General features: G+C 50.8%; 1 protein-coding gene across 1 annotated transcript; it reads left to right on the top strand.

The window, feature by feature from the left end:
• The first annotated feature begins 1,076 nt into the window (after positions 1-1,076).
• Positions 1,077-17,960, top strand: Mcm2 (minichromosome maintenance complex component 2). Its single transcript, XM_041635470.1, has 16 exons — positions 1,077-1,136; positions 2,170-2,402; positions 7,229-7,404; positions 7,535-7,795; positions 8,718-8,937; positions 9,863-10,070; positions 11,861-11,995; positions 12,611-12,802; positions 13,456-13,549; positions 13,974-14,224; positions 14,313-14,439; positions 14,833-14,945; positions 15,756-16,007; positions 16,621-16,803; positions 16,950-17,105; positions 17,347-17,960. The coding sequence occupies exons 1-16, from the start codon at positions 1,131-1,133 to the stop codon at positions 17,455-17,457; spliced, it is 2,718 nt and encodes a 905-aa protein (XP_041491404.1). The 5' UTR covers positions 1,077-1,130; the 3' UTR covers positions 17,458-17,960.
• The last annotated feature ends 3,478 nt before the right edge of the window (positions 17,961-21,438 follow it).

Below are 21,438 nucleotides of genomic sequence, written 5' to 3'. Positions count from 1 at the left end.
ACCTGTCTTTGGAGTCTCTGTCATCGAGATGCAGCACCTTCCACACTGGTGACTGCTGCTGTTACCTGCATGGCTCCAGTTGGCACACTGGCTTCCAGCTTTGGGGGAGACCTCCAGCAGGAAAAGGGCTGTGGGTTCCTGTCTCAGAGACAATGCTACTAACCCATCTCCCTAAGAGACATCCTTTACACCTAGGGGTAGGTATCTTCTATACTATGAGGCCTGCAGCTCCCACCTTCTGAGCTTCCATCCGTTCTTCCTCGGCCCTACTCTGAACTATTGATGCTGTACCTACAGCAGAAATCCCGTCCTGGTGAGACCCAGCCGTCTAGGGCTACAGGAACAGCAGCAGCCCCCTCACTGGAAGCATCCAGCCTGTCTCTGCCCGCCTCAAAAGGTGGCAGCTACTGCTTCACCCACCGCCTGGCTCCCACGCCCCCCCCCCCCCCCCAGGTGACCTCGTGTCAGAACACAGCTCCAACTCCTAGACAGACTGCAGATCTGTGATCTGAGCTCTCCCACCCCTTCCTGGGCATCACAAGTTGTGAAACAAGGGTCCCTAATACCCTCCAACCTGCACTCCCCTGCTTCACACACCACATCCTGCCCACCTGGAACACCCTTCCTGCACCTTTGCCACCCCAGCCAAGTACGACTCCCTCTTTGATAAGCTTCCACAGCTGCCTGAGTGCAGGGAGGATTGAACCTCAGAGCTTTGGGTGAAGTTGATACCCGATCAGGAAGAAATCAGAAAACAGTCTCAGTTGCATCAAGCGGCCATACTGACACCAAGGTCTCACAGCTAGGAAGCCGGATTGGTCCCCAGAACCACCAGCGACCCAAAGTCCAGCCTTATTTCATCGTGATAAACCCTGGAGGGCTAAGCCCAGGTGTACAAGCGACCTGGGTGCGGGCTAATTTATTGAAGGTGTGGGCTGGTCTCTAGGGAATAGGGCGGGGCCTCACATGGTGTAGGCGTGACCAAACATTCTAGCCCTCCTCCCTCCCTAGATAGACGCAGACGTCGTGACGTCTGGTTCCTCTCGGCGCTTCCCGGGCTCGGGTGGGCCACGTGATCCAGTTTTCGCGCGAAAACCGGTGGCTGCTGGTGCGGTGGAGCTAGCGCGGAAATGGCGGTGAGTTGCGGGCTGCTCTCGGGCGGGTGTTGTTCAGCGGCCTCGGCCTGCTTTGCCGGGTCTCTTCCTCCATCGGCAGGCCCGAGTGCAGGGCTACCTGCTCTAGTCCGGGACGGATCGTCTCTGCGCTCCTCTTGTGTCCCTAGGCCCCGGGTCTCCGTGTACTTTGGGTGGTGAGGGTGCAGGGAATGGAACTCAGAATCTCGCGCGTGTAGGGAAGGAGCGCCACCACATAGCTACATGCACGCCGACCCATTTGTTTTGAGAAAGGGTTTCACAGCCGTGCAGTGGTGGCGCAAGTCTTTAATCCCAGCATTCGAGAGGCAAAGGCAGGATCTCTGAGTTCGGGGCCAGCCTTGTCTACAGCGCAAGTTCCAGGACAGCCGGGGCTATTACACAGAGAAACCCCGTCCCGAAAAAGAAAAAAGAAAGAAAGACAGACAGACAGACAGACAAAGGGTCTCACTAAGCCATTCAGGCTGATCTTCAATTCACTCTGTAGTGCTGATTAGCTTTAAATTTGGCAATCCTCAGGTCTCAACTTCTGGGCATTCGGGATTACATACCTGACGTCAGGCCCGACTTCCCTGCTCTTAGTGTTCGCCTTATCATGACTCTCTGACTTGTTAAAGGGTGAAGGGCTGACCGCTCAGTTCAAGAGTTGTGTTCCTTGATGCCTCTTAATAAAAACTTGTCCCAGCACCCAGCATATTGTGACTGTTGGCGTGAGTGGGGTGCTCATTTAAGAGCCAAAGTAGGTGATAAATGGCTTCAACAACAACAAATAACTGCATAGCCCCCTTGGTTTTTTGTAAGAGAGACATGGGATGATCTGACTGACCCAGTATGTAAGGCAATGACTCTTGGCTCAGCCCAGATCCTTGCAGGCAGAGGGCCCCCGCAAGTGGGAAGGACTCAAGGTTGAAGGGCTTCTGTGTTCTTGAGAACAGTGCCTGGTGGACAGGTGACAGCCAGCCGGTGGCGAAGGCTCCATGGGAACCAGGCCAGCATCTGATGGCACCCTCTCTTGCAGGAGTCTTCTGAGTCCTTCTCGGCAGCATCTAGCCCTGCCCGGCAGCGTCGACGGGTCAGTGATCCCCTCACCTCCAGCCCTGGCCGCAGCTCCAGACGTGCCGATGCCCTTACCTCCAGTCCTGGCAGAGATCTACCGCCGTTTGAGGATGAGTCTGAGGGGCTGCTGGGCACCGAGGGGCCCGTTGAAGAGGAAGAGGATGGCGAGGAACTCATTGGTGACGGCATGGAGAGGTATTTTCAGTCTGGTCGTGGTTAGCAGGTAGCTTAGTAGAAAGATCCTTGTGTCTGGTGGCCTGGACTTGGGCACCCATGAGTGTGAATTTTGCCTTTGAATGTGGCATGGTTCAGATCAGGGAGAGAGATGTTTCACCAGCCTCCGTGAAGACCCAGCTCAGGAGATGGGGGGCCCGCAGGCTCTGATCTGAATAGGTATGCCAACCCAGAGGGGAGTGGACTCTAAGAGTTTTCTCTTTGCCTTTCCTAACACGTTGTCTGGTGCTTCTGAAAATGGAGGCTAAGATTTGGTCAGCAAACTTGGACCCAGCATGCATCAGGCCCTGGGTCAGAAATGCTCAGGCTTTCCCAGCAAACTTGCCAAAGGTGGGGGCTGACTGCTAGGAAGCGGGGTGTGAGCATGCCAGGCAGTACAGGTAGATCCCGACTTCAGCCTTGCCAGCAAGCGCAGCTGGCATCGGGTATCAGTGTGTGAGCACCTAGGAGCCTTGTGACACCCTCCTTTTGTGGGGGGATATCTGTGTGGTGTGAGCCACCAGAGGGACATTCAGTTCTTTGCCTTAAGCACTGCCAGACTGGTTACATGAGACTAGGTGTGTAATGTGTCCCCCTAGGGGGGGAACTGATACAGATGATCCTGGGCTCAGGTTCAGAACTTCGCTGCTGCCCAGCTGCTCACGTGGGGCCTCCTGTGCTGCCTCCTTGTCTGTCTTCACTCTTGTGTTTATACCTCTTTAAAGAGATAGGACCTCAGGGAGAGTGGCTGAGGGGTTTGTGTGGAAAAAAGCTCACTGAAGCCTTATCCTTCTAAGAGTTCAGCGCAGACTTTCTGAGCCCCATTTCTATTGCCCCGCTGGGGTCCCTCCTGCCTACAGATCCCAGTTCCCATTCCTACCACAGCTACCCAGTGGTCTACTTTTCTCCTTAGCTCTTCCAGTTCTGAGCATTTGACCAGAGCTGAAATCATATGGTATTTCACTCAGCACAGTGTTGTCAAATAGAGTCTTTTGTTTGTGTGCGTGTGTGGTTTTTTGAGACAGGGTTTCTCTGTGGCTTTGGAGCCTGTCCTAGAACTAGCAGACCAGGCTGGCCTGGAACTCACAGAGAGTGTTGGGATTAAAGGCGTGCGCCATCATTGCCCTGCCAAAGTTCAGTCTTTTTTTAAAAAAATGTATGTGTGGGGCTGCTCTTTCAGAGAACCTAGGTTCAATTCCCAGCACTGATTTATACGTAAACATTAGCCCGAGGCGAACACGCCCCCTTGGGCTGGGCTTCCCCCTACAACTGTCTATAACTCCTGTTTCAGGAGGTCCAACAGCCTCGTACAGTCCTATGCACATGAAATGTAAAAGATTTTTAGCCCGGCGGTGGTAGCTTACACTCTTAATTCCAGCACTCAGGAGGCAGAGGCAGGCAGATCTCTGTGAGTTTGAGACCAACCTAGTCTACCGAGCGAATTCCAGGACAGATTCCAAAGGTAAAAAAGAAACCCTGCCTCAAAACAACAACAAAAAAATAGAATGAATTTTTTATCTGTATGTAGGTCTACGTACCAGATGTGTGCCTACTGCAGAGGCCAGAAGAGGACATCAGACCCTGTGAAACTGTAGTTAACATATGGTTGTGAGCTGCCATGTGGGTACCCAGAACAGAACCCAGGTTCTTTGCAAGAACATCTACTGAGCCAGCTCCAGCCCCTCACTTTTTGTTGTTTGTTTTTTTTTGATACAGGGTTTATTTGTGTAACAGCCAAAGCTGTGTTGCTTTGTAAATCAGGCTGGCCTTGAACTCACAAAGATTCGCCTGCTTCTGTTTCCCAGGTGCTGGGTTAGAGGCGTGTGCCCCACCACACCTGACTTCCTTCAGTTTATTTCATTACATTGTTCCTTTTGTGTTTATGTATGGCGCCACACACCACGACGTGTACGGGAGGGTCCGAGGACAAGTTGCTGGAGTTGATTTTTCTCCTTCCTCTATTGGGTCTCAGGAACTGAACTCACATCGGGTTTGGTGGCATTGAGCCATCTCATCAGTCCAGAAATGTCTTTTAAGACAGAAAGGTTTTGAAATTTGATGTGATCCAGATTGTATGGTTTGTGTGTTTTGCAGTAGACCTATTGGAATGTCCCTGTTTTGGGTGAGAAACAGGTGCATTCCTCCTAGGTCACCTGGACTTGTCCTTGATTTGACTTTGGTGTTGTGAGATTGTTTATTTTGAGAGGGTATCCTGAGAACATTGACCCGAGAAAGGGGTCAGCCTTACCAGTCACCCCAAAGAAGGGAGAACTCCAGAGTCCGCATCCCTGGGAGATGTTGACTCCTGGGGGGAGGCCATGTGGCCCCGAGGAAGGAGCTTGCAGCTTGCTGGTCTGTAGAGTCAGGTTATCATTCAGAGATGAGATGGCACTCTGGACTCACGCACCACAGGGAAGAAGGTGCCACTCTGTGATGGACAGTACTTTCTTCTCTTCGAGTACCCAACAAGTGGTCACCTGCTTGATGATCTTGGAATAGCTCAGAAGGGTGAGCCAGTGGGTGTGAGCTTTTCAGGTAGCAGTCTGACTGGGTTTGGGGAAGGGGTATGCCCAGGTGGGGAGAAGGCTCAGGGAGGGTACAACCCCTGGACCCACTGGGATCTGCTCTCCAAAGCCTTTCTGGTGTCAAGGTCTTAGTTTCCTTTAATTCCATTTTCTTTTTGTTCTTAAATTTTTTCTGTGCATTGGTGTTGTGCCTGCATGTATGTCTGTGTGGAGATGTCGGGTCCCCTGGAACTGGAGTTACAGACGTTATGACTGTCGTCACACACCGCATTTCTGTCTTTCTCTGAGTCTGACCTCTCTGTGGACCACAATTGATAACATCTTAATTCATTGTTGTGAGATCCATGCTGCAGTACCTGTCAGAGCCCCTTGTCAGAGCCCCTTCTGTTTTAAGGCTGAGAAATGACCGACTGTGTCTCTCTGTTTATTCACTGGCCACCCTGGGAGACCCCTAACCCATCTACTAGAGTTCATTGTTTTCCTAACCTTCAGAAGGGATTGAAGTGTTTTTAGAGTTTGGCTTTCACTGTGTGTCCTTGACTGTCCCCAGACTCTGAGAAATCTGTCTGTTTCCTGGGACTGGGGGCAAAAAGGTGAAGGTGTGCACTATTACACTGGCATTAAAAAGTTATTCTACGTATGTGGGTGTTTTACCAGCATGTATGTCTGTGCACCACATGGTGACTTCAGAAGCCAAAAGAAGGCATCAGATCCCCTGGAACTGGAGGTAGTGGAAATTGAAGCAGGGTCCTCTTGAAGGGCAGCTAGTGCTCTAACCTCTGAGCCATCTTTTCATCTTCTTTTTTTTTTTTTTTTGGTTTTTCGAGACAGGTTTTTTTTTTAAGTATTTATTTGTTTGTTTGTTTATTTATTATGTATGCAATATTCTGTCTGTATGCCTGAAGGCCAGAAGAGGGCGCCAGACCTCTTTACAGATGGTTGTGAGCCACCATGTGGTTGCTGGGAATTGAACTCAGGACCTTTGGAAGAGCAGGCAATGCTCTTAACCACTGAGCCATCTCTCCAGCCCATCTTTTCATCTTCTTAAGGATGTTGAGATTGTCAAGATTGTCCTTTGTATGCTGTGAATATGTTTCATTAACATTGGTTAATGAATAAAGCTGTTTCCGCCAGTGACTTAGCAGAGCAAAGCCAGGTGGGAAGTCAGAACAGAGAGAGAGAGAGAGAGTATAGGCCAAGTCAAAGAGACACCATGTAGCTGCTGAAGGAGAAAGATGCCAGCCAGACCCTTACTGGTAGCCCACAACCTGGTGGCAATACACAGACTAATAGAAATGGGTTAATTTAGGATGTAAGCATTACTTAAAAAGAAGCCAGAGCTAATAGGCCAAGCAGTGTTGTAATTAATAGTTTCTGTGTGGTTATTTGGGTCAGAGCGGCTGGGAAACGAACGAGCAGTCTCCGCCTGCACCTTAATTTCTATGTTTATGTGTTCGAGTGTATCCGTGCCTACGTACACGTGTAAGTGCAGGTGTCAGTGTGGGTGCTGGAGTCCAAGTTTGGTCCTCTACTAGAGCAGTATGTGAGCTGGGCAGTGATGGTGCATGCCCAGTACTTGGAAGGCAGAGGCAGGTGGATCTCTGAGTTCTAGGGTAGCCAGGGCTGCACAGAGAAATCCTGTCTCGAAAAGGAAAAAAGAATGGTATGTACTCTTAACTGTTGAGCTGTCTCTAGCCCGTATGTGTATGATTAGCTACTTTGTGCCTTGCATTTCCACTGGGGTCCTGGGTTTTAGAGATTCTCTCACGTTTATTATCCAAAACCCACGTCCTATTGTGTTTATTGGGCTTTCCTAGTTTCTGCCCTGTCATAAGTCCCTAGTTTCATCCTGGCAATGACGGTTTCATGTTTTCTAGTTTCTGATGAAAATGGTGCCAGTTAAGAGATTTTTAAATGACCTCATTTGATTCTTTCCTTGGTAATTTTTTCGAGGCCAAGCTCAGTAGTGCCTTGGGGGAGAGACTGCTTTAGGGGAAGCACTGGCTCCTCCATCATGTACTACCAGCAGGTGGCGCTGTGGCTGTGGGTCTTGTTCTGCCGAGACTCACATGTCTGAATCTCATGACTGCACCCCATGCACACAAATGGATCCCCTTTGCATCCTAAGAGCTTGTGCCTTCTTGATGGAGTGCCCAAATAATGTTCTTCAAACTTTCAGCTTTCTGTTTGCAGCTGTCCAGCCAGGGCCTTGTAAGCCAGTAGAGCAGACCCCATTCCCAGGGGGACTGTTTGTGGACTCTGTCTGTTGTTGGCCTCTTTCAGAGACTACCGTCCCATTCCTGAGCTTGATGTCTACGAGGCAGAGGGATTGGCCCTGGATGATGAGGACGTGGAGGAGCTGACAGCCAGTCAGAGGGAGGCAGCAGAGCGGGCCATGAGGCAAAGGGACCGTGAGGCTGGCAGAGGCCTGGGCCGCATGCGCCGGGGGCTGTTGTATGGTACGTGTAGCGGGCATCCCAAAGGGGCTGCTTGAACCTTCAGAGCCTCGGGAAGCGGGGAAGGCATGGGTGGCAAGTGTGCAGAGGATGCTGGGAGAAACTTGCTTACAGGGGTGCCTTGCTACCCAAGACAGCGACGAGGAAGATGAGGAGCGGCCTGCCCGTAAGCGCCGCCAGGTGGAGCGCGCCACAGAGGACGGCGAGGAGGATGAGGAGATGATCGAGAGCATTGAAAACCTGGAGGACCTGAAGGGACACTCGGTTCGTGAGTGGGTGAGCATGGCGGGGCCCAGGCTAGAGATCCACCACCGCTTCAAGAACTTCCTGCGCACCCACGTGGACAGCCACGGCCACAACGTCTTCAAGGAGCGCATCAGTGACATGTGCAAAGGTGTGTTCCCGTAGGCTGGGGTGACAGCACTAAGGGGTTGAGGTGGCCTGTCTCTATCCTGCCGTGAGGGCTGCTCCTGTGGCCTTGTAGCACATTAACGCATTATGACAAGGACAGAATTGGAGGCATCCTCTTTGAGGAACCCAGGGTTTCTTTCTTTTTTTTTTTTTTTTTTGTGGTTTTTTTGAGACAGGGTTTCTCTGTGGTTTTGGAGCCTGTCCTGGAACTAGCTCTTGTAGACCAGGCTGGTCTCAAACTCCCAGAGATCCGCCTGCCTCTGCCTCTCGAGTGTTGGGATTAAAGGCGTGCGCCACCACCGCCTGGCGAACCCAGGGTTTCTTACGTCTGCACCAGACCTGGGCTGTTTAAAAATGTATTAATACCCTGGGTTTTGTTGTTGTTTTGTGTGTGTGTTTATTTTATGGGCAGGGAGGTTGGTTTTTGTTTTTTCGTTGTTGTTGTTGGGGTTTTTGCATTGTCAGATCAGGGCCTAGCACATTCTAAACGTGTTCTGCCACTGACCTGCTCTCTGGCCTGTTTATTACAACTTTAGTCCTTAAGTGGTAGCATTTCTGTGTGACAGCAGTTGCTTTAGGGGCTATGACAGTTTGGGGCGTGGTAGCCCCTCCAGAAATGGCTCTAGTTTTTCTGTAGGTTTTCTCCATGGCCTGTGACACTCTTTCTGGAGCCCAAGGGCTCTCTTCCTCCTGGATATGATATCCCCAGAGATATGCATGTTATTAACATATCACTTGGGTTTCTGTTGCACAGCCACAGGTAGTGGGCCTAGGGTACAAGCTAGACTTTCTGGCCTACTCAGGTTTGGTTTAGGCAGAGAGGCTTTGGCCGGCAGGGTTCTAAGATGTTAGCTACCTTCATGGCCTCTGGCTGTATCATCACTCCTGCCCACCGTCCTCCATAGAGAATCGCGAGAGCTTGGTGGTGAATTATGAAGACCTGGCAGCCCGGGAACATGTGTTGGCATACTTCCTACCCGAGGCACCGGCCGAGCTGCTGCAGATCTTTGATGAAGCTGCCCTGGAGGTGGTGCTAGCCATGTACCCTAAATACGACCGCATCACCAACCACGTCCATGTGCGCATTTCCCACCTGCCCCTGGTGGAAGAGTTGCGTTCACTGAGGTGAGCAGGGGTGTTGCAGGAGAATTGTCCATACAGCCAATTCACTGTGCCAGTAAAGCAGCTGGCTGGCCGGGATTAGCCATAAAGTTCTTGGAGGACTTAGGGAGGCGACTAGGGAAGAGAGGAAGGAGGAGTTTCAGGAAATTTCCAGGGCTGGTGGTTCGGGAAGAACATGGATGAGGGTCAGCCAGTTGCTTCACTTTCCTTGGACTTTTCAGATCTTCTCAATTTCTGACTCCCGAGTTTTTATTATACTGGAACAAATTAGGTAATCATTATATCCGACGGCCTCATGTGGTGCCTCAGGTTGGGTGCACTCCTTTCTTGTTGGGGCTGCACAAATAATGACATGGAGATGTATTATTCATTATGAAAGATGGGTAGCCTTATTTCTAACCAATTTTTTTTTTTTTTTTTTTTTGGTTTTTTTCGAGACAGGGTTTCTCTGTGGTTTTGGAGCCTGTCCTGGAACTAGCTCTTGTAGACCAGGCTGGTCTCGAACTCACAGAGATCCTCCTGCCTCTGCCTCCCGAGTGCTAGGATTAAAGGCGTGCGCCACCACCGCCCGGCTTCTAACCAATTCTTATAACTTAAATTAGTCCATTTGTATTAATTTACATGCTGCCGCATGGCTTGTGGCTTTTCTCCTTTTGCATGTCCTGTTTCCTCTAATGTGTGTGTGCCTCCCACCCTGCCCCCCCCCCCTTTTCTCTATGCACAGAAGTCCCACCTAACCTCTTCCTGCCTAGCTATTGGCCACCCAGCTCTTTAATTAAACCAATCAAAAGACACCTTGTCAAAGACACATCTTCACAGTGTACAAAAAGATTATTCCACAACACGGGGAGAGGGAGCAGGTCCTCGTCCAGAGTGGGGTAGGAAGTACCCCACAGCCTCTGATGCGCTTTCTACCTTCCACACTCAGGCAGCTACACCTGAACCAGCTGATCCGTACCAGCGGCGTGGTAACCAGCTGCACTGGAGTCCTGCCCCAGCTCAGCATGGTCAAATATAACTGTACCAAGTGCAACTTTGTACTGGGGCCTTTCTGTCAATCTCAGAACCAGGAGGTGAAGCCTGGTTCCTGCCCTGAGTGCCAGTCAGCTGGGCCCTTTGAGATCAACATGGAGGAGGTGAGTAACCCAGACCTGTCACGTTAATCCTTGGTGTGCAGGCCTAACCCGTCTTTGGGGCCAGGAGATCTTAAGGCAGTTAGACATGGCAGAATTAACCAGACTGGCCCCGTGTCCTCAAGAATTCCTTACGTTTGAAGCTAGGTGATCCTGTTTGGTATGTCCATGTTTGTGGTCTCTAAAGACAAGGGCAAACAGGGCCCAGTTTTCCTCCGGTTCACCCCAGTAGAGTATCTACTTGCCCATCATGTGGAGACTTGGACCACCTATTGACTTGATGGTAGGGTCTGCCAGCATCCGATGACTTTTTTGTGGGAGTCTCCAGTGCAGAGCCCTGCTTGTTAGACCTGTACCTCTGGGCTCTGAGATCTTGGGTACAGCATGCCTTCTTGTTTGTCTTCATCTGCAGCTGGGGATCGCTGCTGCCCCTCACTGCCTGGCTCCTAAGAACACTAGCACTCTTCACACTTTGTATAGTTCTGGGCTGTCTTTAGGGCTGCTTGGCCAGAAAGTTGTCGGTGACAGTGTTCAAGTCCAAGTCTGCTGTACAGGGTGACCAAGTTCCAAAGCTGCTCTTAGCTGTGCCTCTCCAGCCTTTGCAGCCCCACTTAGCTGTGTCAAGCTTGGATGCTGTCCCCCCCCCCCCCCCGCCCCCCACACTGAGCTGTACTAGTTGGGATTAACAGGTGGGGTCAAGTGTGTGCTGGGCTTGCTGACTGCCTGCTGTGTTACTTGGGTCTTAGTCTTTATGACATTCTGAGAAGGGAGGGTCCCAAGGTTCTCATCTTGAGGAATAACAGATGTTCAGAGACTTGAATGACTAAGGTCACCCACTCAGCGGTGTCCTATGGATCAGGCAAGCATATAGATGTGATTGTGTGCTTTTTTTTTTTTTGATTGGGATAGGGGCTTACTGTGTAATCCTGGCTGGCCTCAAATACACAGACATCTACCCATCTTCTGAGTTCTGGGCCTAAAGGTGTGCACCACTATGACCCTGACAGTGTGTCCTTTTAGCCCCTGCGTCTTGTGTATTAGTCAGCTCTGGGTTCCTGTAACTAAACACCTGATGTAATTTACTTTAAGAATCAGTCATGATTTGGGTCAGTTGACCCCCATAGCTTTGGGGCCTTTGTGTGGCCGCGATGGCATGTGGTCCAGCAAGCTGTTCAACTCACATCAGAGACACAAAACAGAACAAGAGACCAGCCAGTATCCCACAGTCCCTTCAAGGGCGTGCCCCTGTGACGTGACCTAAGGCCTCACACACATGGCCTAAAGAGTGATGCCTTCCATGAATAGGCTATGGGGACATTTGCAGCCCAGACTGTAGCATGTCTTCTCTCGTCTGGACTGTAAGTGAACTGGTGGAATGTTACAGCATGTGCCCAGCTCTCTCCACCGTGTGGTCCTGCTTTGCTGTTTGTTGTGGGGCTGCAGTAAGTGCGCGTACACATGGCCCCACCTGATCCTCATAAGGTCGTGCTTAGAGCTCAGCACCCCCCTCTGCCAAGGACCACACTCCTGTGACTGGGCTAGCGTGTGGACACGGGTGAATCTAGGCTCCAGGGTAGGAGCAGAGGCGAGTCCATGAGGAGGAAGACACTGCCCCGGGGATGGTGGCAGATGAAGAGGCTCACTGGATCACAGTTAGCCTGCCCTTGGTGTCTGTGACTCTTGTGACCTGCTTTTCCTGTGGGGGCTGCAGTCATGTTGGAGCTCACGGGAAGGCTGTGTTTGGAGGAGAGCAGTTGGCCATGTAGGACCATGATCTTTTCTGTCCCGAGCAGACCATCTATCAGAACTACCAGCGTATCCGCATCCAGGAGAGTCCCGGCAAGGTGGCGGCCGGCCGGCTGCCTCGCTCCAAGGATGCTATTCTCCTTGCTGATCTGGTGGACAGCTGCAAGCCTGGAGACGAGATAGTGAGTGGATGTTGCTAGGAACTGGTGGGATCTGCTGTGGCCAATGGGGGTGGGGTCCGTGTCCGAGGGGGGCTCAGCCTGGCACTAACTCTCCTAACTAAAAGTCAGGAGAGCTTTTCTCCCGCTGGGCAGAGTGGCGGGTGTTACTCAGAATTTCTGTGACAATGCTGTAGAGGTGCTGTCAGCTTAGAGGAGGGGATGTTTATCCTGGATCAGTGCCAGAGCTTTAGTCCATGGTCTTTGGGCCTGTAGCTGTGGATGTAGCTGCACAGTGCATTGTGGCAGTGTGAGGTGGGGAGGATGTAGTTGCCCACTTCATGGGCCCAGAAAGAGAACACTGTGTCAGGGTCTAAGTATCCCCTCCTAAGGACACACCCTAAATGACCTCACCAATACTTTGCAGTTGTGTCAAATTGAGAATGAATTCTAATGCATATCTCCCGCCCCCCATCCCCAAACAGTGGGACAGAGCTCCTCATGTTTTGACTTCTTGGCTTGCTCATCTTGTCTGCAGCATGAGGCGCTTAAGAGGGGAGATGGGGAAGCAGCATGGATGTAGACCCTACTATGGGGACACCAGGTTGTACCCTCTGACGTGTGACCTCCCCCTCCCAGGAGCTGACTGGCATTTACCACAATAACTACGATGGCTCGCTGAACACCGCCAATGGCTTTCCAGTTTTTGCCACTGTCATCTTGGCCAACCATGTTGCCAAGAAGGACAACAAGGTGGCGGTCGGTGAGCTAACGGATGAGGATGTGAAGATGATCACCAGCCTTTCCAAAGACCAGCAGATTGGAGAGAAGGCAGGTGTCTGGGCAGGGCTACACCTGGACTCTCTGGGAACCAAGCAATCTACTCCCTAGGCTGGCTCTCTGAATATTGGCATTGGTAGGGGCCGGGGGGGGGGGGGACTGTACCCTGCAGGGGGACCATAAACTGACATTGGGGACAGCAAACCCGGCTCTGCCTCTGGAGGCTGGAAGTCCAAGGTTGAGGGTCCACTTGGGGCAAGGGCTTTCATGATATGGCAGAAGATTCCATGTTCCAGAAGGGCAGAGGCTTAGCTCCTTTTGACTGGAAACTATTGTGTATGATACTGAGCCCTGCCGGCCTGATTACCTCGTCAAGGGCCCCCATATAGGGTTGTACTGGAAACTCTGTTTTCAGTTCATGCTTCTAGGGATACATTAACAGCACCGTCCTCTGCCCTGCTGCCATAGCTGTCCGTCACGGCCAGCCTTGCTGCTTTGGGCCTCTCAGACAGGTTTTATTTATGGTTATATCTGCTTTAAAGGGAAGAGTCTGTCCTGGTTTGCTTGCTATATCCAGACCATGACCAAAAGCAGCTTGGGGAGGAAAGGGTTTGTTTGACTCTTCACTGAGAGACGCCAAGGCAGGAACTTAGTTTCTAATGCCTGCTAGGTTCTAGTCTCGTGGGTCTCCCTCCATTCCTCAGATCTTTGCCAGCATTGCGCCCTCCATCTATGGGCATGAAGACATCAAGAGAGGCCTGGCTCTGGCCCTGTTTGGAGGGGAGCCCAAGAACCCAGGTGAGCCCCACTTGCCAGCTCTCCCTGCAGGGAATATAGGGCCTTTGTTTTGTTTTTAAACATCAGAGTTAACAAGAGTTCTGCATGGCCTGATTAAGTCGCAGGAGAGACTGCAGTGAGCGTGGCCTCTGTGCTCAGCCTGGTCCAATGGGCTATATCTCTGCTGAATGACGTCACCGCCCTTTCAGGCGTGCAGGGCACACTCAGGGTTTCATGATGTGTGTCCTACTTTGGTTGTATCCTAAAGCGTCATAGTTCATTCCTTTAGACTAAGGTTACTAGGGTCCTGGGGGTGGGTACCCACTGCAGAGACCTACCTTTGCTTTACTAAGGAGCAGGTTGGGGCGGGGATCCAGCCTGTCCTCCGGCCCTCCTTCCTGCCTACTCACATACCTTCTATCTCCATCCCTGCCTCCTCCCGCAGGAGGAAAGCACAAGGTTCGAGGTGACATTAACGTGCTATTGTGTGGGGACCCTGGCACAGCAAAGTCTCAGTTCCTCAAGTACATCGAGAAAGTGTCCAGCCGTGCCATCTTCACCACGGGCCAGGGTGCATCAGCTGTGGGTCTCACTGCATATGTTCAACGGCATCCTGTCAGCAGGGAGTGGACCTTAGAGGCTGGAGCCCTGGTCCTGGCCGACCGTGGCGTGTGTCTCATTGATGAGTTTGACAAGGTAGGTCTCTGGGTTCGGGACTGAGCTCTCAGTAGTGGAGGGCTTAATTAGTGGCGAGGCCTCCTGTGATACTCTGTGTGTTGTATAGATGAATGACCAGGACAGGACCAGCATCCACGAGGCCATGGAACAGCAAAGCATCTCCATCTCCAAGGCTGGCATTGTCACCTCGCTGCAGGCCCGCTGCACTGTCATCGCTGCGGCCAACCCCATAGGTATGCCTGCTATGGGATGCAGATGGCAGCAGGCACAACCCAGTCCCTAACTCCTGCCAGATGGGAACAAAGCGGGAAGGACGTGGGACCCCACAGTGATAGTGCAGTTGCTCTTGCAGCATCCTTGGGTGTTGTCAGATACTTTGTCCAAATGGGGCTGGGCTGTACCCAGGCTCAGCCAATAGGTGGTTATTACCCAGGATCCCCTTTGTCTTCCTCTGATCATACTGGGGCTTTGCTTTGGAGCAGCTCTGGTTCTAGGGGAGTCAGAAAAGAGGATCCCCTCCTCTTTCCCCCACCTCTGCCTGGGAGACACTCTGGTCTTGGAAAAGTTTCCACAGAGAGGGTGGAGTGGATGAATGCACTGACTGACAGCTTGCCTCTGTGTTTCAGGGGGCCGCTATGACCCTTCGCTGACCTTCTCAGAGAATGTAGACCTCACAGAGCCCATCATTTCCCGGTTTGATGTCCTGTGTGTGGTGAGGGACACTGTTGATCCAGTTCAGGTACACCCCCATATCCCTGGTGCCAGCTGTAGGTTCGGGGCCATTACCTGAAGCTTGGGTACTGTATTGGACATAGGGTTGGCACTGTATGGACATTGACTCATATCCAAGTGTCATCCTGACCTCTTAGGGCTTCCTGGCTGTCTAATAACAGACCATACCATGACCTCTGCCCTCTGCCCCCTGACCCAAGGGGCCGCTGTGGCCTAGGTTGGTGCTTCTTTGCCTGCCAGTTAAAAGAGTAGACTGCGTGGCACCTGTCCTCCCCACAGAATCCCTGCTTTGTGTGGCCACCATGTGTTCCACATCCTCCCTGCACCTGCTGGGGGGGGATAGCGGCCAGCTCTACCCTCGCCAGCTCTGCAGCTGCTGTCTTCATGCTAAATGAACCCATGTGCCTGCTCTCCCTCAAAAAGGCAGCCCTGGGCTCTAACTGCTCTTTCCCTTGGAGAGCCCCTCACCACCGTCATCAGATGCCTCTTAGTTTGCCCTGTGATGAGAGGCTTCTTGGCCACTGGCCTCTCCTTTACCCTATTTTTTCTTTAACTTGTTACTTTCCATTATTTTTGTGTTAATTTTGATGGTTTGGTTGTTGAGACAAGGTCTTAACTCCTGGGTTCAAGAAATCCTCCTGTCTCAGCTCCTGAGTTTGTGGGATTGTCTTCTGTACGCAGATGTCTTCTGCCCCTCTAAGCCTGAGCTTGCCTAGCCTCAAACATGTGTGACAGTCACTTAGTCTCCTTGCTGTGTGTAGCTTTTCCCGTCTTCCTGTTCCCACCCTTATATTGCACCCCACATCTCTTGCCTTAGGATGAGATGCTGGCCCGCTTTGTGGTTGGTAGCCATGTCAGACACCACCCCAGCAACAAGAAGGACGAGGGACTTACCAATGGCAACACCTCAGAGCCAGCCATGCCCAACACGTACGGTGTGGAGCCCCTACCTCAGGAGGTCCTGAAGAAGTATATCATCTATGCCAAGGAGAGAGTCCACCCAAAGCTTAACCAGATGGACCAGGACAAAGTGGCCAGGATGTACAGTGACCTGAGGAAGGAATCCATGGTGAGCTGGAGGGCACTGTGCTGGCTTTCTGACCCAGACACATGGTAGGGTCAAAACAAACAATATGAAGGAAGAACCACTGGGGCTTGGTGCTCTGTGGTAAGTGCCTGCCTTGTATGGACAGGACCCTGGTTCCATCCCCAAAACTGGAAAGAAAAAAAAAAGGGCCTTCCATATCTTAGCCATTGGGTTACAGGTGAACATTAATTGTGTGCAAGAGGGTCAGGGGTGTTTGGTTGCTTAAGTTCTGTGTTAACATAAAGCTCACCCAAATCAATATGAGCTAGTTTGGGTTCTCTGTACCGGTAATGTTACCACTGTCTTCAGAGCGTTCAGCTTGGTTCTTACAGAAATGGTGGCTTCTGTCATTGTTCTGGATCACAGTATGTTCAGTGTAAGCTAGTGCAGGTGTAACAGATCAGACAGATACAAACTAGATAAGGGCAGAATAACCAGTGCTGCTCGTGCTGACCATGGACCTGTTTGTGCACGGATAATGGCGCTGAGCTCAGCTGTAGTTGCTATACTGGCCACCTTGGCTTTGGCTGCCTAGCATTTGCCCCTAGTTGTTCTGCCTCTCCTCCTGAGGAAGGCACCACACTGTTCTCTGTAGGCAACGGGCAGTATCCCCATCACCGTGCGCCACATTGAGTCCATGATCCGCATGGCAGAGGCCCATGCACGCATGCATCTGCGGGACTACGTGATGGAAGACGATGTCAACATGGCCATCCGTGTGATGCTGGAGAGTTTCATTGACACACAGAAGTTCAGCGTCATGCGGAGCATGCGCAAGGTGGGTATCGGTTCCTGGCCTGTTTGAGGGTTTGGGAGGCTCTAGCCTGGAACCTTGGTTAGTTGTGGCCTAGTATAGCAAGAAGGAGCCCCTGCCTTGGTGAGCCGTGAAGGTGGCCTGAAGTAACCTCTGCTCTCTTCCTGCAGACCTTTGCCCGGTACCTCTCCTTCCGGCGAGATAACAATGAGCTTCTACTCTTCATACTGAAGCAGCTAGTGGCTGAGCAGGTGACATATCAGCGGAACCGCTTTGGGGCCCAGCAGGATACCATTGAAATTCCTGAGAAGGACTTGATAGACAAGGTAAGTAACAACAGGGGAGGGCCAGGTCTTGTTACTCTGGAGAGCTTGCTGCCATCTTTGGTGTGCCACCAGGTAACGGGCAGATAAGCTACAGGTGGGCACAGGGGAGCAGGTTCCAGCAGCCTCTTGAGTGCCTGTGAAGCTGGTGGAGCTCAGATACGGAGCTCTGAACCAGCATAGGCCTTCCTGAGGCGAGGGCTGACATCCTCCCCTGCTAAATGGCTCTGATGCCCCTCTCCAGGCCAGGCAGATCAATATCCACAACCTGTCCGCCTTCTACGAGAGCGAGCTCTTCAGGATCAACAAGTTCAGCCGTGACCTGAAACACAAGATGATTCTGCAGCAGTTCTGAGGTCAGCACTGACCCAGTGTCTGGACAGCTCAGCCACCACGCTGCACATAGCCTGCTTCCACCAGGGGCTCAGTGCTCTATGAAGTTGCCATGCTAGCTAGATATACATCTTTACCCATGAGCCCCTGGGCACAGGCTATGGTGTAAAATGACTATTCTTCTGATCACCTCAAGAGAGCTCTTCTTGACAGAACCCTCTGCCCAAGCTCGGCAGCCTCCCAGAGTGCCTCATAGCTGGTGTTCAGGATGGGGTGTTCAGGTGATGGACTTGACCACAACGGTTGCTGCTTTGGCATGAGTTTTGTCTCTTTTAGCCTCAGAGCACCTTACAGGTATTTGCAAACTTTTCTAGAACATTCTTGGAGCCCTGTGCTCCTCTGACAGTGCAGCACTTGCTGGTCACCACCACTGAACCTGCTTCTTCCCAGCTAACCAGTGCCTTCATTCACTTTTTGTACAGGTTTTTGCTTTAGTAGTTTATTTTTTAATAAAGTTGAATACAATCTAAATACTGCTGTTATTTTGATTCTGGTTTAATGTGGCTTTCCAGGCTTTCCTGGGATCCTTTGAAGTCTTTTCTGCCTGCCCTGAGTTTCAACAAGACATAGTTCTGGTTAGATCCACTTTATGGATGTTCCCTGTACTTTGGGTTTTAAATGTCTCCTTAAGAGTCATTGCTAATGTAAGTTCGTTGTTTTTTAATTCAAGGCCTCACCATGTAACCCTGGCTGGGCTGGAACTCAACTTGGAGATCCACTTGCCTCTGCCTCCTGGGATTAAAGGTGTGCACCACCAGTCTGACTCATTGCCAGTTCACCAGGTTGGAGCCTGGTGGGAGGAAGTGAGGCTATTGGGCCCTGGTACACTTTCTGTTTCCAGACCACTATGCTGTCAGCAAGTCTCTGCCACTATGAAGTTCTCAGTACACTTGGAGCCTCCAGGCCATGGGTGAATCTTTGGAATGAGCCCCAAACTGTACCTCCTTATAAGCTGATTATCTCTGCTTCTTGGTCACAGTAACAGAAAGTTGACCAACACAAGACACAACTGTTAGGTAGAACACACAGACCTGACATGCGTTCTTTTGTCCAGACAAGATGCATGTTCATCTATTCTTCCTGGTTCTTAGGAAGCTGCAGAGTCTTCTGCATTTAGATTCTACAGGTCTGGCTTGCTTCGTTCTGGCTTTTAATTGCGCTGTTTAAGACTGAATGGTTTCTCTTTTTAAGCAGTGCCAGCACAAGAGCCAGAGCCCTGCTTGTGTCCTGCAAGAGCTGCGCTGAGCCACATGCATGCCTCCTGTGTGGTACTTCCCGTTGGTTTCTGTAACGGGCAGACTGTCATCTTCTGTCCAACCTCAGACTCAGCAGACTCATGAGTTTTCCCACTAATTCCCCGTTTTCTTTATCAGGTTAGCTATTACAGGGTGTTCAGCATTTGGGGTCTTGGCGCTGCCCTTTTCTGCTCCTCACTCGATCTGTCAAGGCACACTTGTAACGCACCGTGAAGTCTGGCTATGGATTATAGGTTTCTGGGAGATCCTCTTTTGGATCATGGAAGTTTCTTCTTAGTTTGTTCTTTTTTTAAAAAGATGCCAAGTGTAATCACATAACTGAGAGTGAGAATTGTGTCTTTTGCTCATGCTCTATCCGTCACGTCCCTGAGCGGAGCCCTGCCTCACGGGGACGGTAACACGTGGGATGAGTGGCTGCAGGCAGCCTCCTGGGATCTAAGTGAGGCTTGACTGCTGTGAGACAGGTTCAGGCTTCTGCTGTGCAGTTGTCTTTGCTGCTTTGGTGTTGGGGTTTGCTAGCATGGAATGAACTGGGATACTCATGGGCTTTGCTCTGGAGATGCTTTTGTGGGCACTTGGCTTCCAAATGGACTTCTCATCACTGGTCCCTTTAGCTTTTCTACTAGGATGAATGTCACCAAATGTATTTTATTTCAACACATTCTTTTGGGAGCTGGGGCAGTTTATGAAACACTGACGTGAGTTACATTCTCCGTCTACATAAAATGCCAGCTGTGGTGTGTTTGTCACAGCACTGGAGAGGCAGACAGACAGGCTCAGGCTCGGTGGCCAGCTCTGGACCAGTGAAAGCCTATCTCCAAATGAAAACCAGTGGACAGTGTCTGAGGGGTGACCCCCCAGGTTGTCTTCTGGCCTACACACAAGCACTCATTTAGATTTCTTTTTTTGTTTTTCTGGACAGGTTATCTCTATCTTTGGCTGTCCTGGAACTCACTCTGTAGACCAGGCTGGCCTCGACCTCAGAGATCCTCCTGCCTCCGCCACCCAAGTGTTGGGATTAAAGGTGTGTGTCATTACATCCCAGCTAGACTTTTATTTTACTGTTTGTGCATGTGTGTGCAGGTGAATATGACGGCATGCAGGTGTGCATGTGTGTGCAGGTGAATATGACAGCATGCAGGTGTGCATGTGTGTGCAGGGGTAGATCAGAAAACATTCAGAAGTTGGTTCCAGGACTCAAACCCTGGCTGTCAAGCTTGGTGGCAAGTGCCTTGCTGACCCATCTCACCAAAATCATTTAGACTGTTTAAACTTTATCCGTAAGTCATGTCATTTTTCTTATCACTTCAAAGTCAGATTTGTACTTTCTATTGTTTTCTTTAATGTTCCTGATACTGTAGGTGTTCTGCTTTATTAACAGCCTCTCTCTCTCTCTCTCTCTCTCTCTCTCTCTCTCTCTCTCTATCTCTATCTATCTCTTTCTCTCTCTCTCTCTCTCTCTCTCTCTCTCTCTCTCACACACACACACACACACACACAATTTTCTTTTCCTTGAGACAGGGTTTCTCTGTGTAGCCCTGGCTGTCCTGGAGCTCACTCTGTAGACCAGGCTGGCCTCGAATTTACAGAAATCCGCCTGCCTCTGCCACCCAAGTGCTGGGATTCAAGGTGTGTGCCACCACGCCTAGTTTCACTTTTAACCTTTTTTAAAAAATAAATAAATGGATTTGCAGCTGTGCTATCTCTGCCAGCTTTCGGCTGCGTCCCTAGACTTGCACACACAACATTCTCACAGCATTAGTTTTGAGAGGACTCGAGGTTTATGCTGTGATGTGCTCTAACTCAAGAGCTATTTAGAAGCACAAGCCATTGGGCCTGCGATTTCCTCCAATGATTAAATCTGATTTGCTTCTCTGTTGGCCAGTTCTATGTCAACTTGACACAAGCTAGAATCACTGGAAAGGAAGGAGCCTCAATTCAGGAAATACCTCCTCAAGATGGGCATAGTGGTGCCACCTTTAATACTAGCATGGGAGACAGAGGCAGGCAGATCTCTTGAGTTCAAGGCCAGCCTGGTCTATCTACAGAGTGAGTTCCAGGACAGCTCCTTAATCAAGTGATTGATGTGGGCGGGCCTAATCTGTTGTGCCTGAGACCAGGCTGAGCCTGGCAGTGGTGGTGCACGCCTTTAATCCCATCTCTCGGAAGGCAGAGGCAGGTGAGTCTCTGTGAGGCCAGCCTGACCTACATAGTGAGTTCCAAGACAGGCTCCAAAGCAGCACAGAAAAACCCTGTCTTGAAAAACCAAAAAAAAAAAAAAGCAGGCTGGCAAGCCAGTAAGCAACACTCCTACATGGCTTTTTGCATCAGCTCCTGCATCCAGGTTTCCTGCCCTGATTGAGTTCTAGTCCTGATGAACACTGATGGGAAGTGTAAGCTAAATAAGCCCCTCCCCATCTTGTACTAGTCATGGTGTTTCATCACAGCTACAGAAGCCCTAAGTAAGACAGCTTTTATACCTTTACCAGTATTTATTTTTATTTATATGTATGTGTATATATACCGTGTGTGTCCACTCATGTACAGGGACCAGCAGAGAGTTTCAGATCTGGAGCTGGAGTTTCAGGCAGTGTTCAATGGACGTGGGTGTCAGGAACCAAACCCTGGCTCTCTAGAGAGAGAGCAGCCAACATTTAACTGCTGAGCCATCCTAGCCCCTGTCGTTT

Source organism: Microtus oregoni, unplaced genomic scaffold (assembly GCF_018167655.1).
Source record: "Microtus oregoni isolate MIOR12 unplaced genomic scaffold, Mior012 000002F_ref0000024, whole genome shotgun sequence".
In the NCBI taxonomy this organism is placed as follows: Eukaryota; Metazoa; Chordata; class Mammalia; order Rodentia; family Cricetidae; genus Microtus; species Microtus oregoni.
Note: the sequence above shows the minus strand (reverse complement) of the source record. Positions and strands in the feature narration are given on the sequence as shown.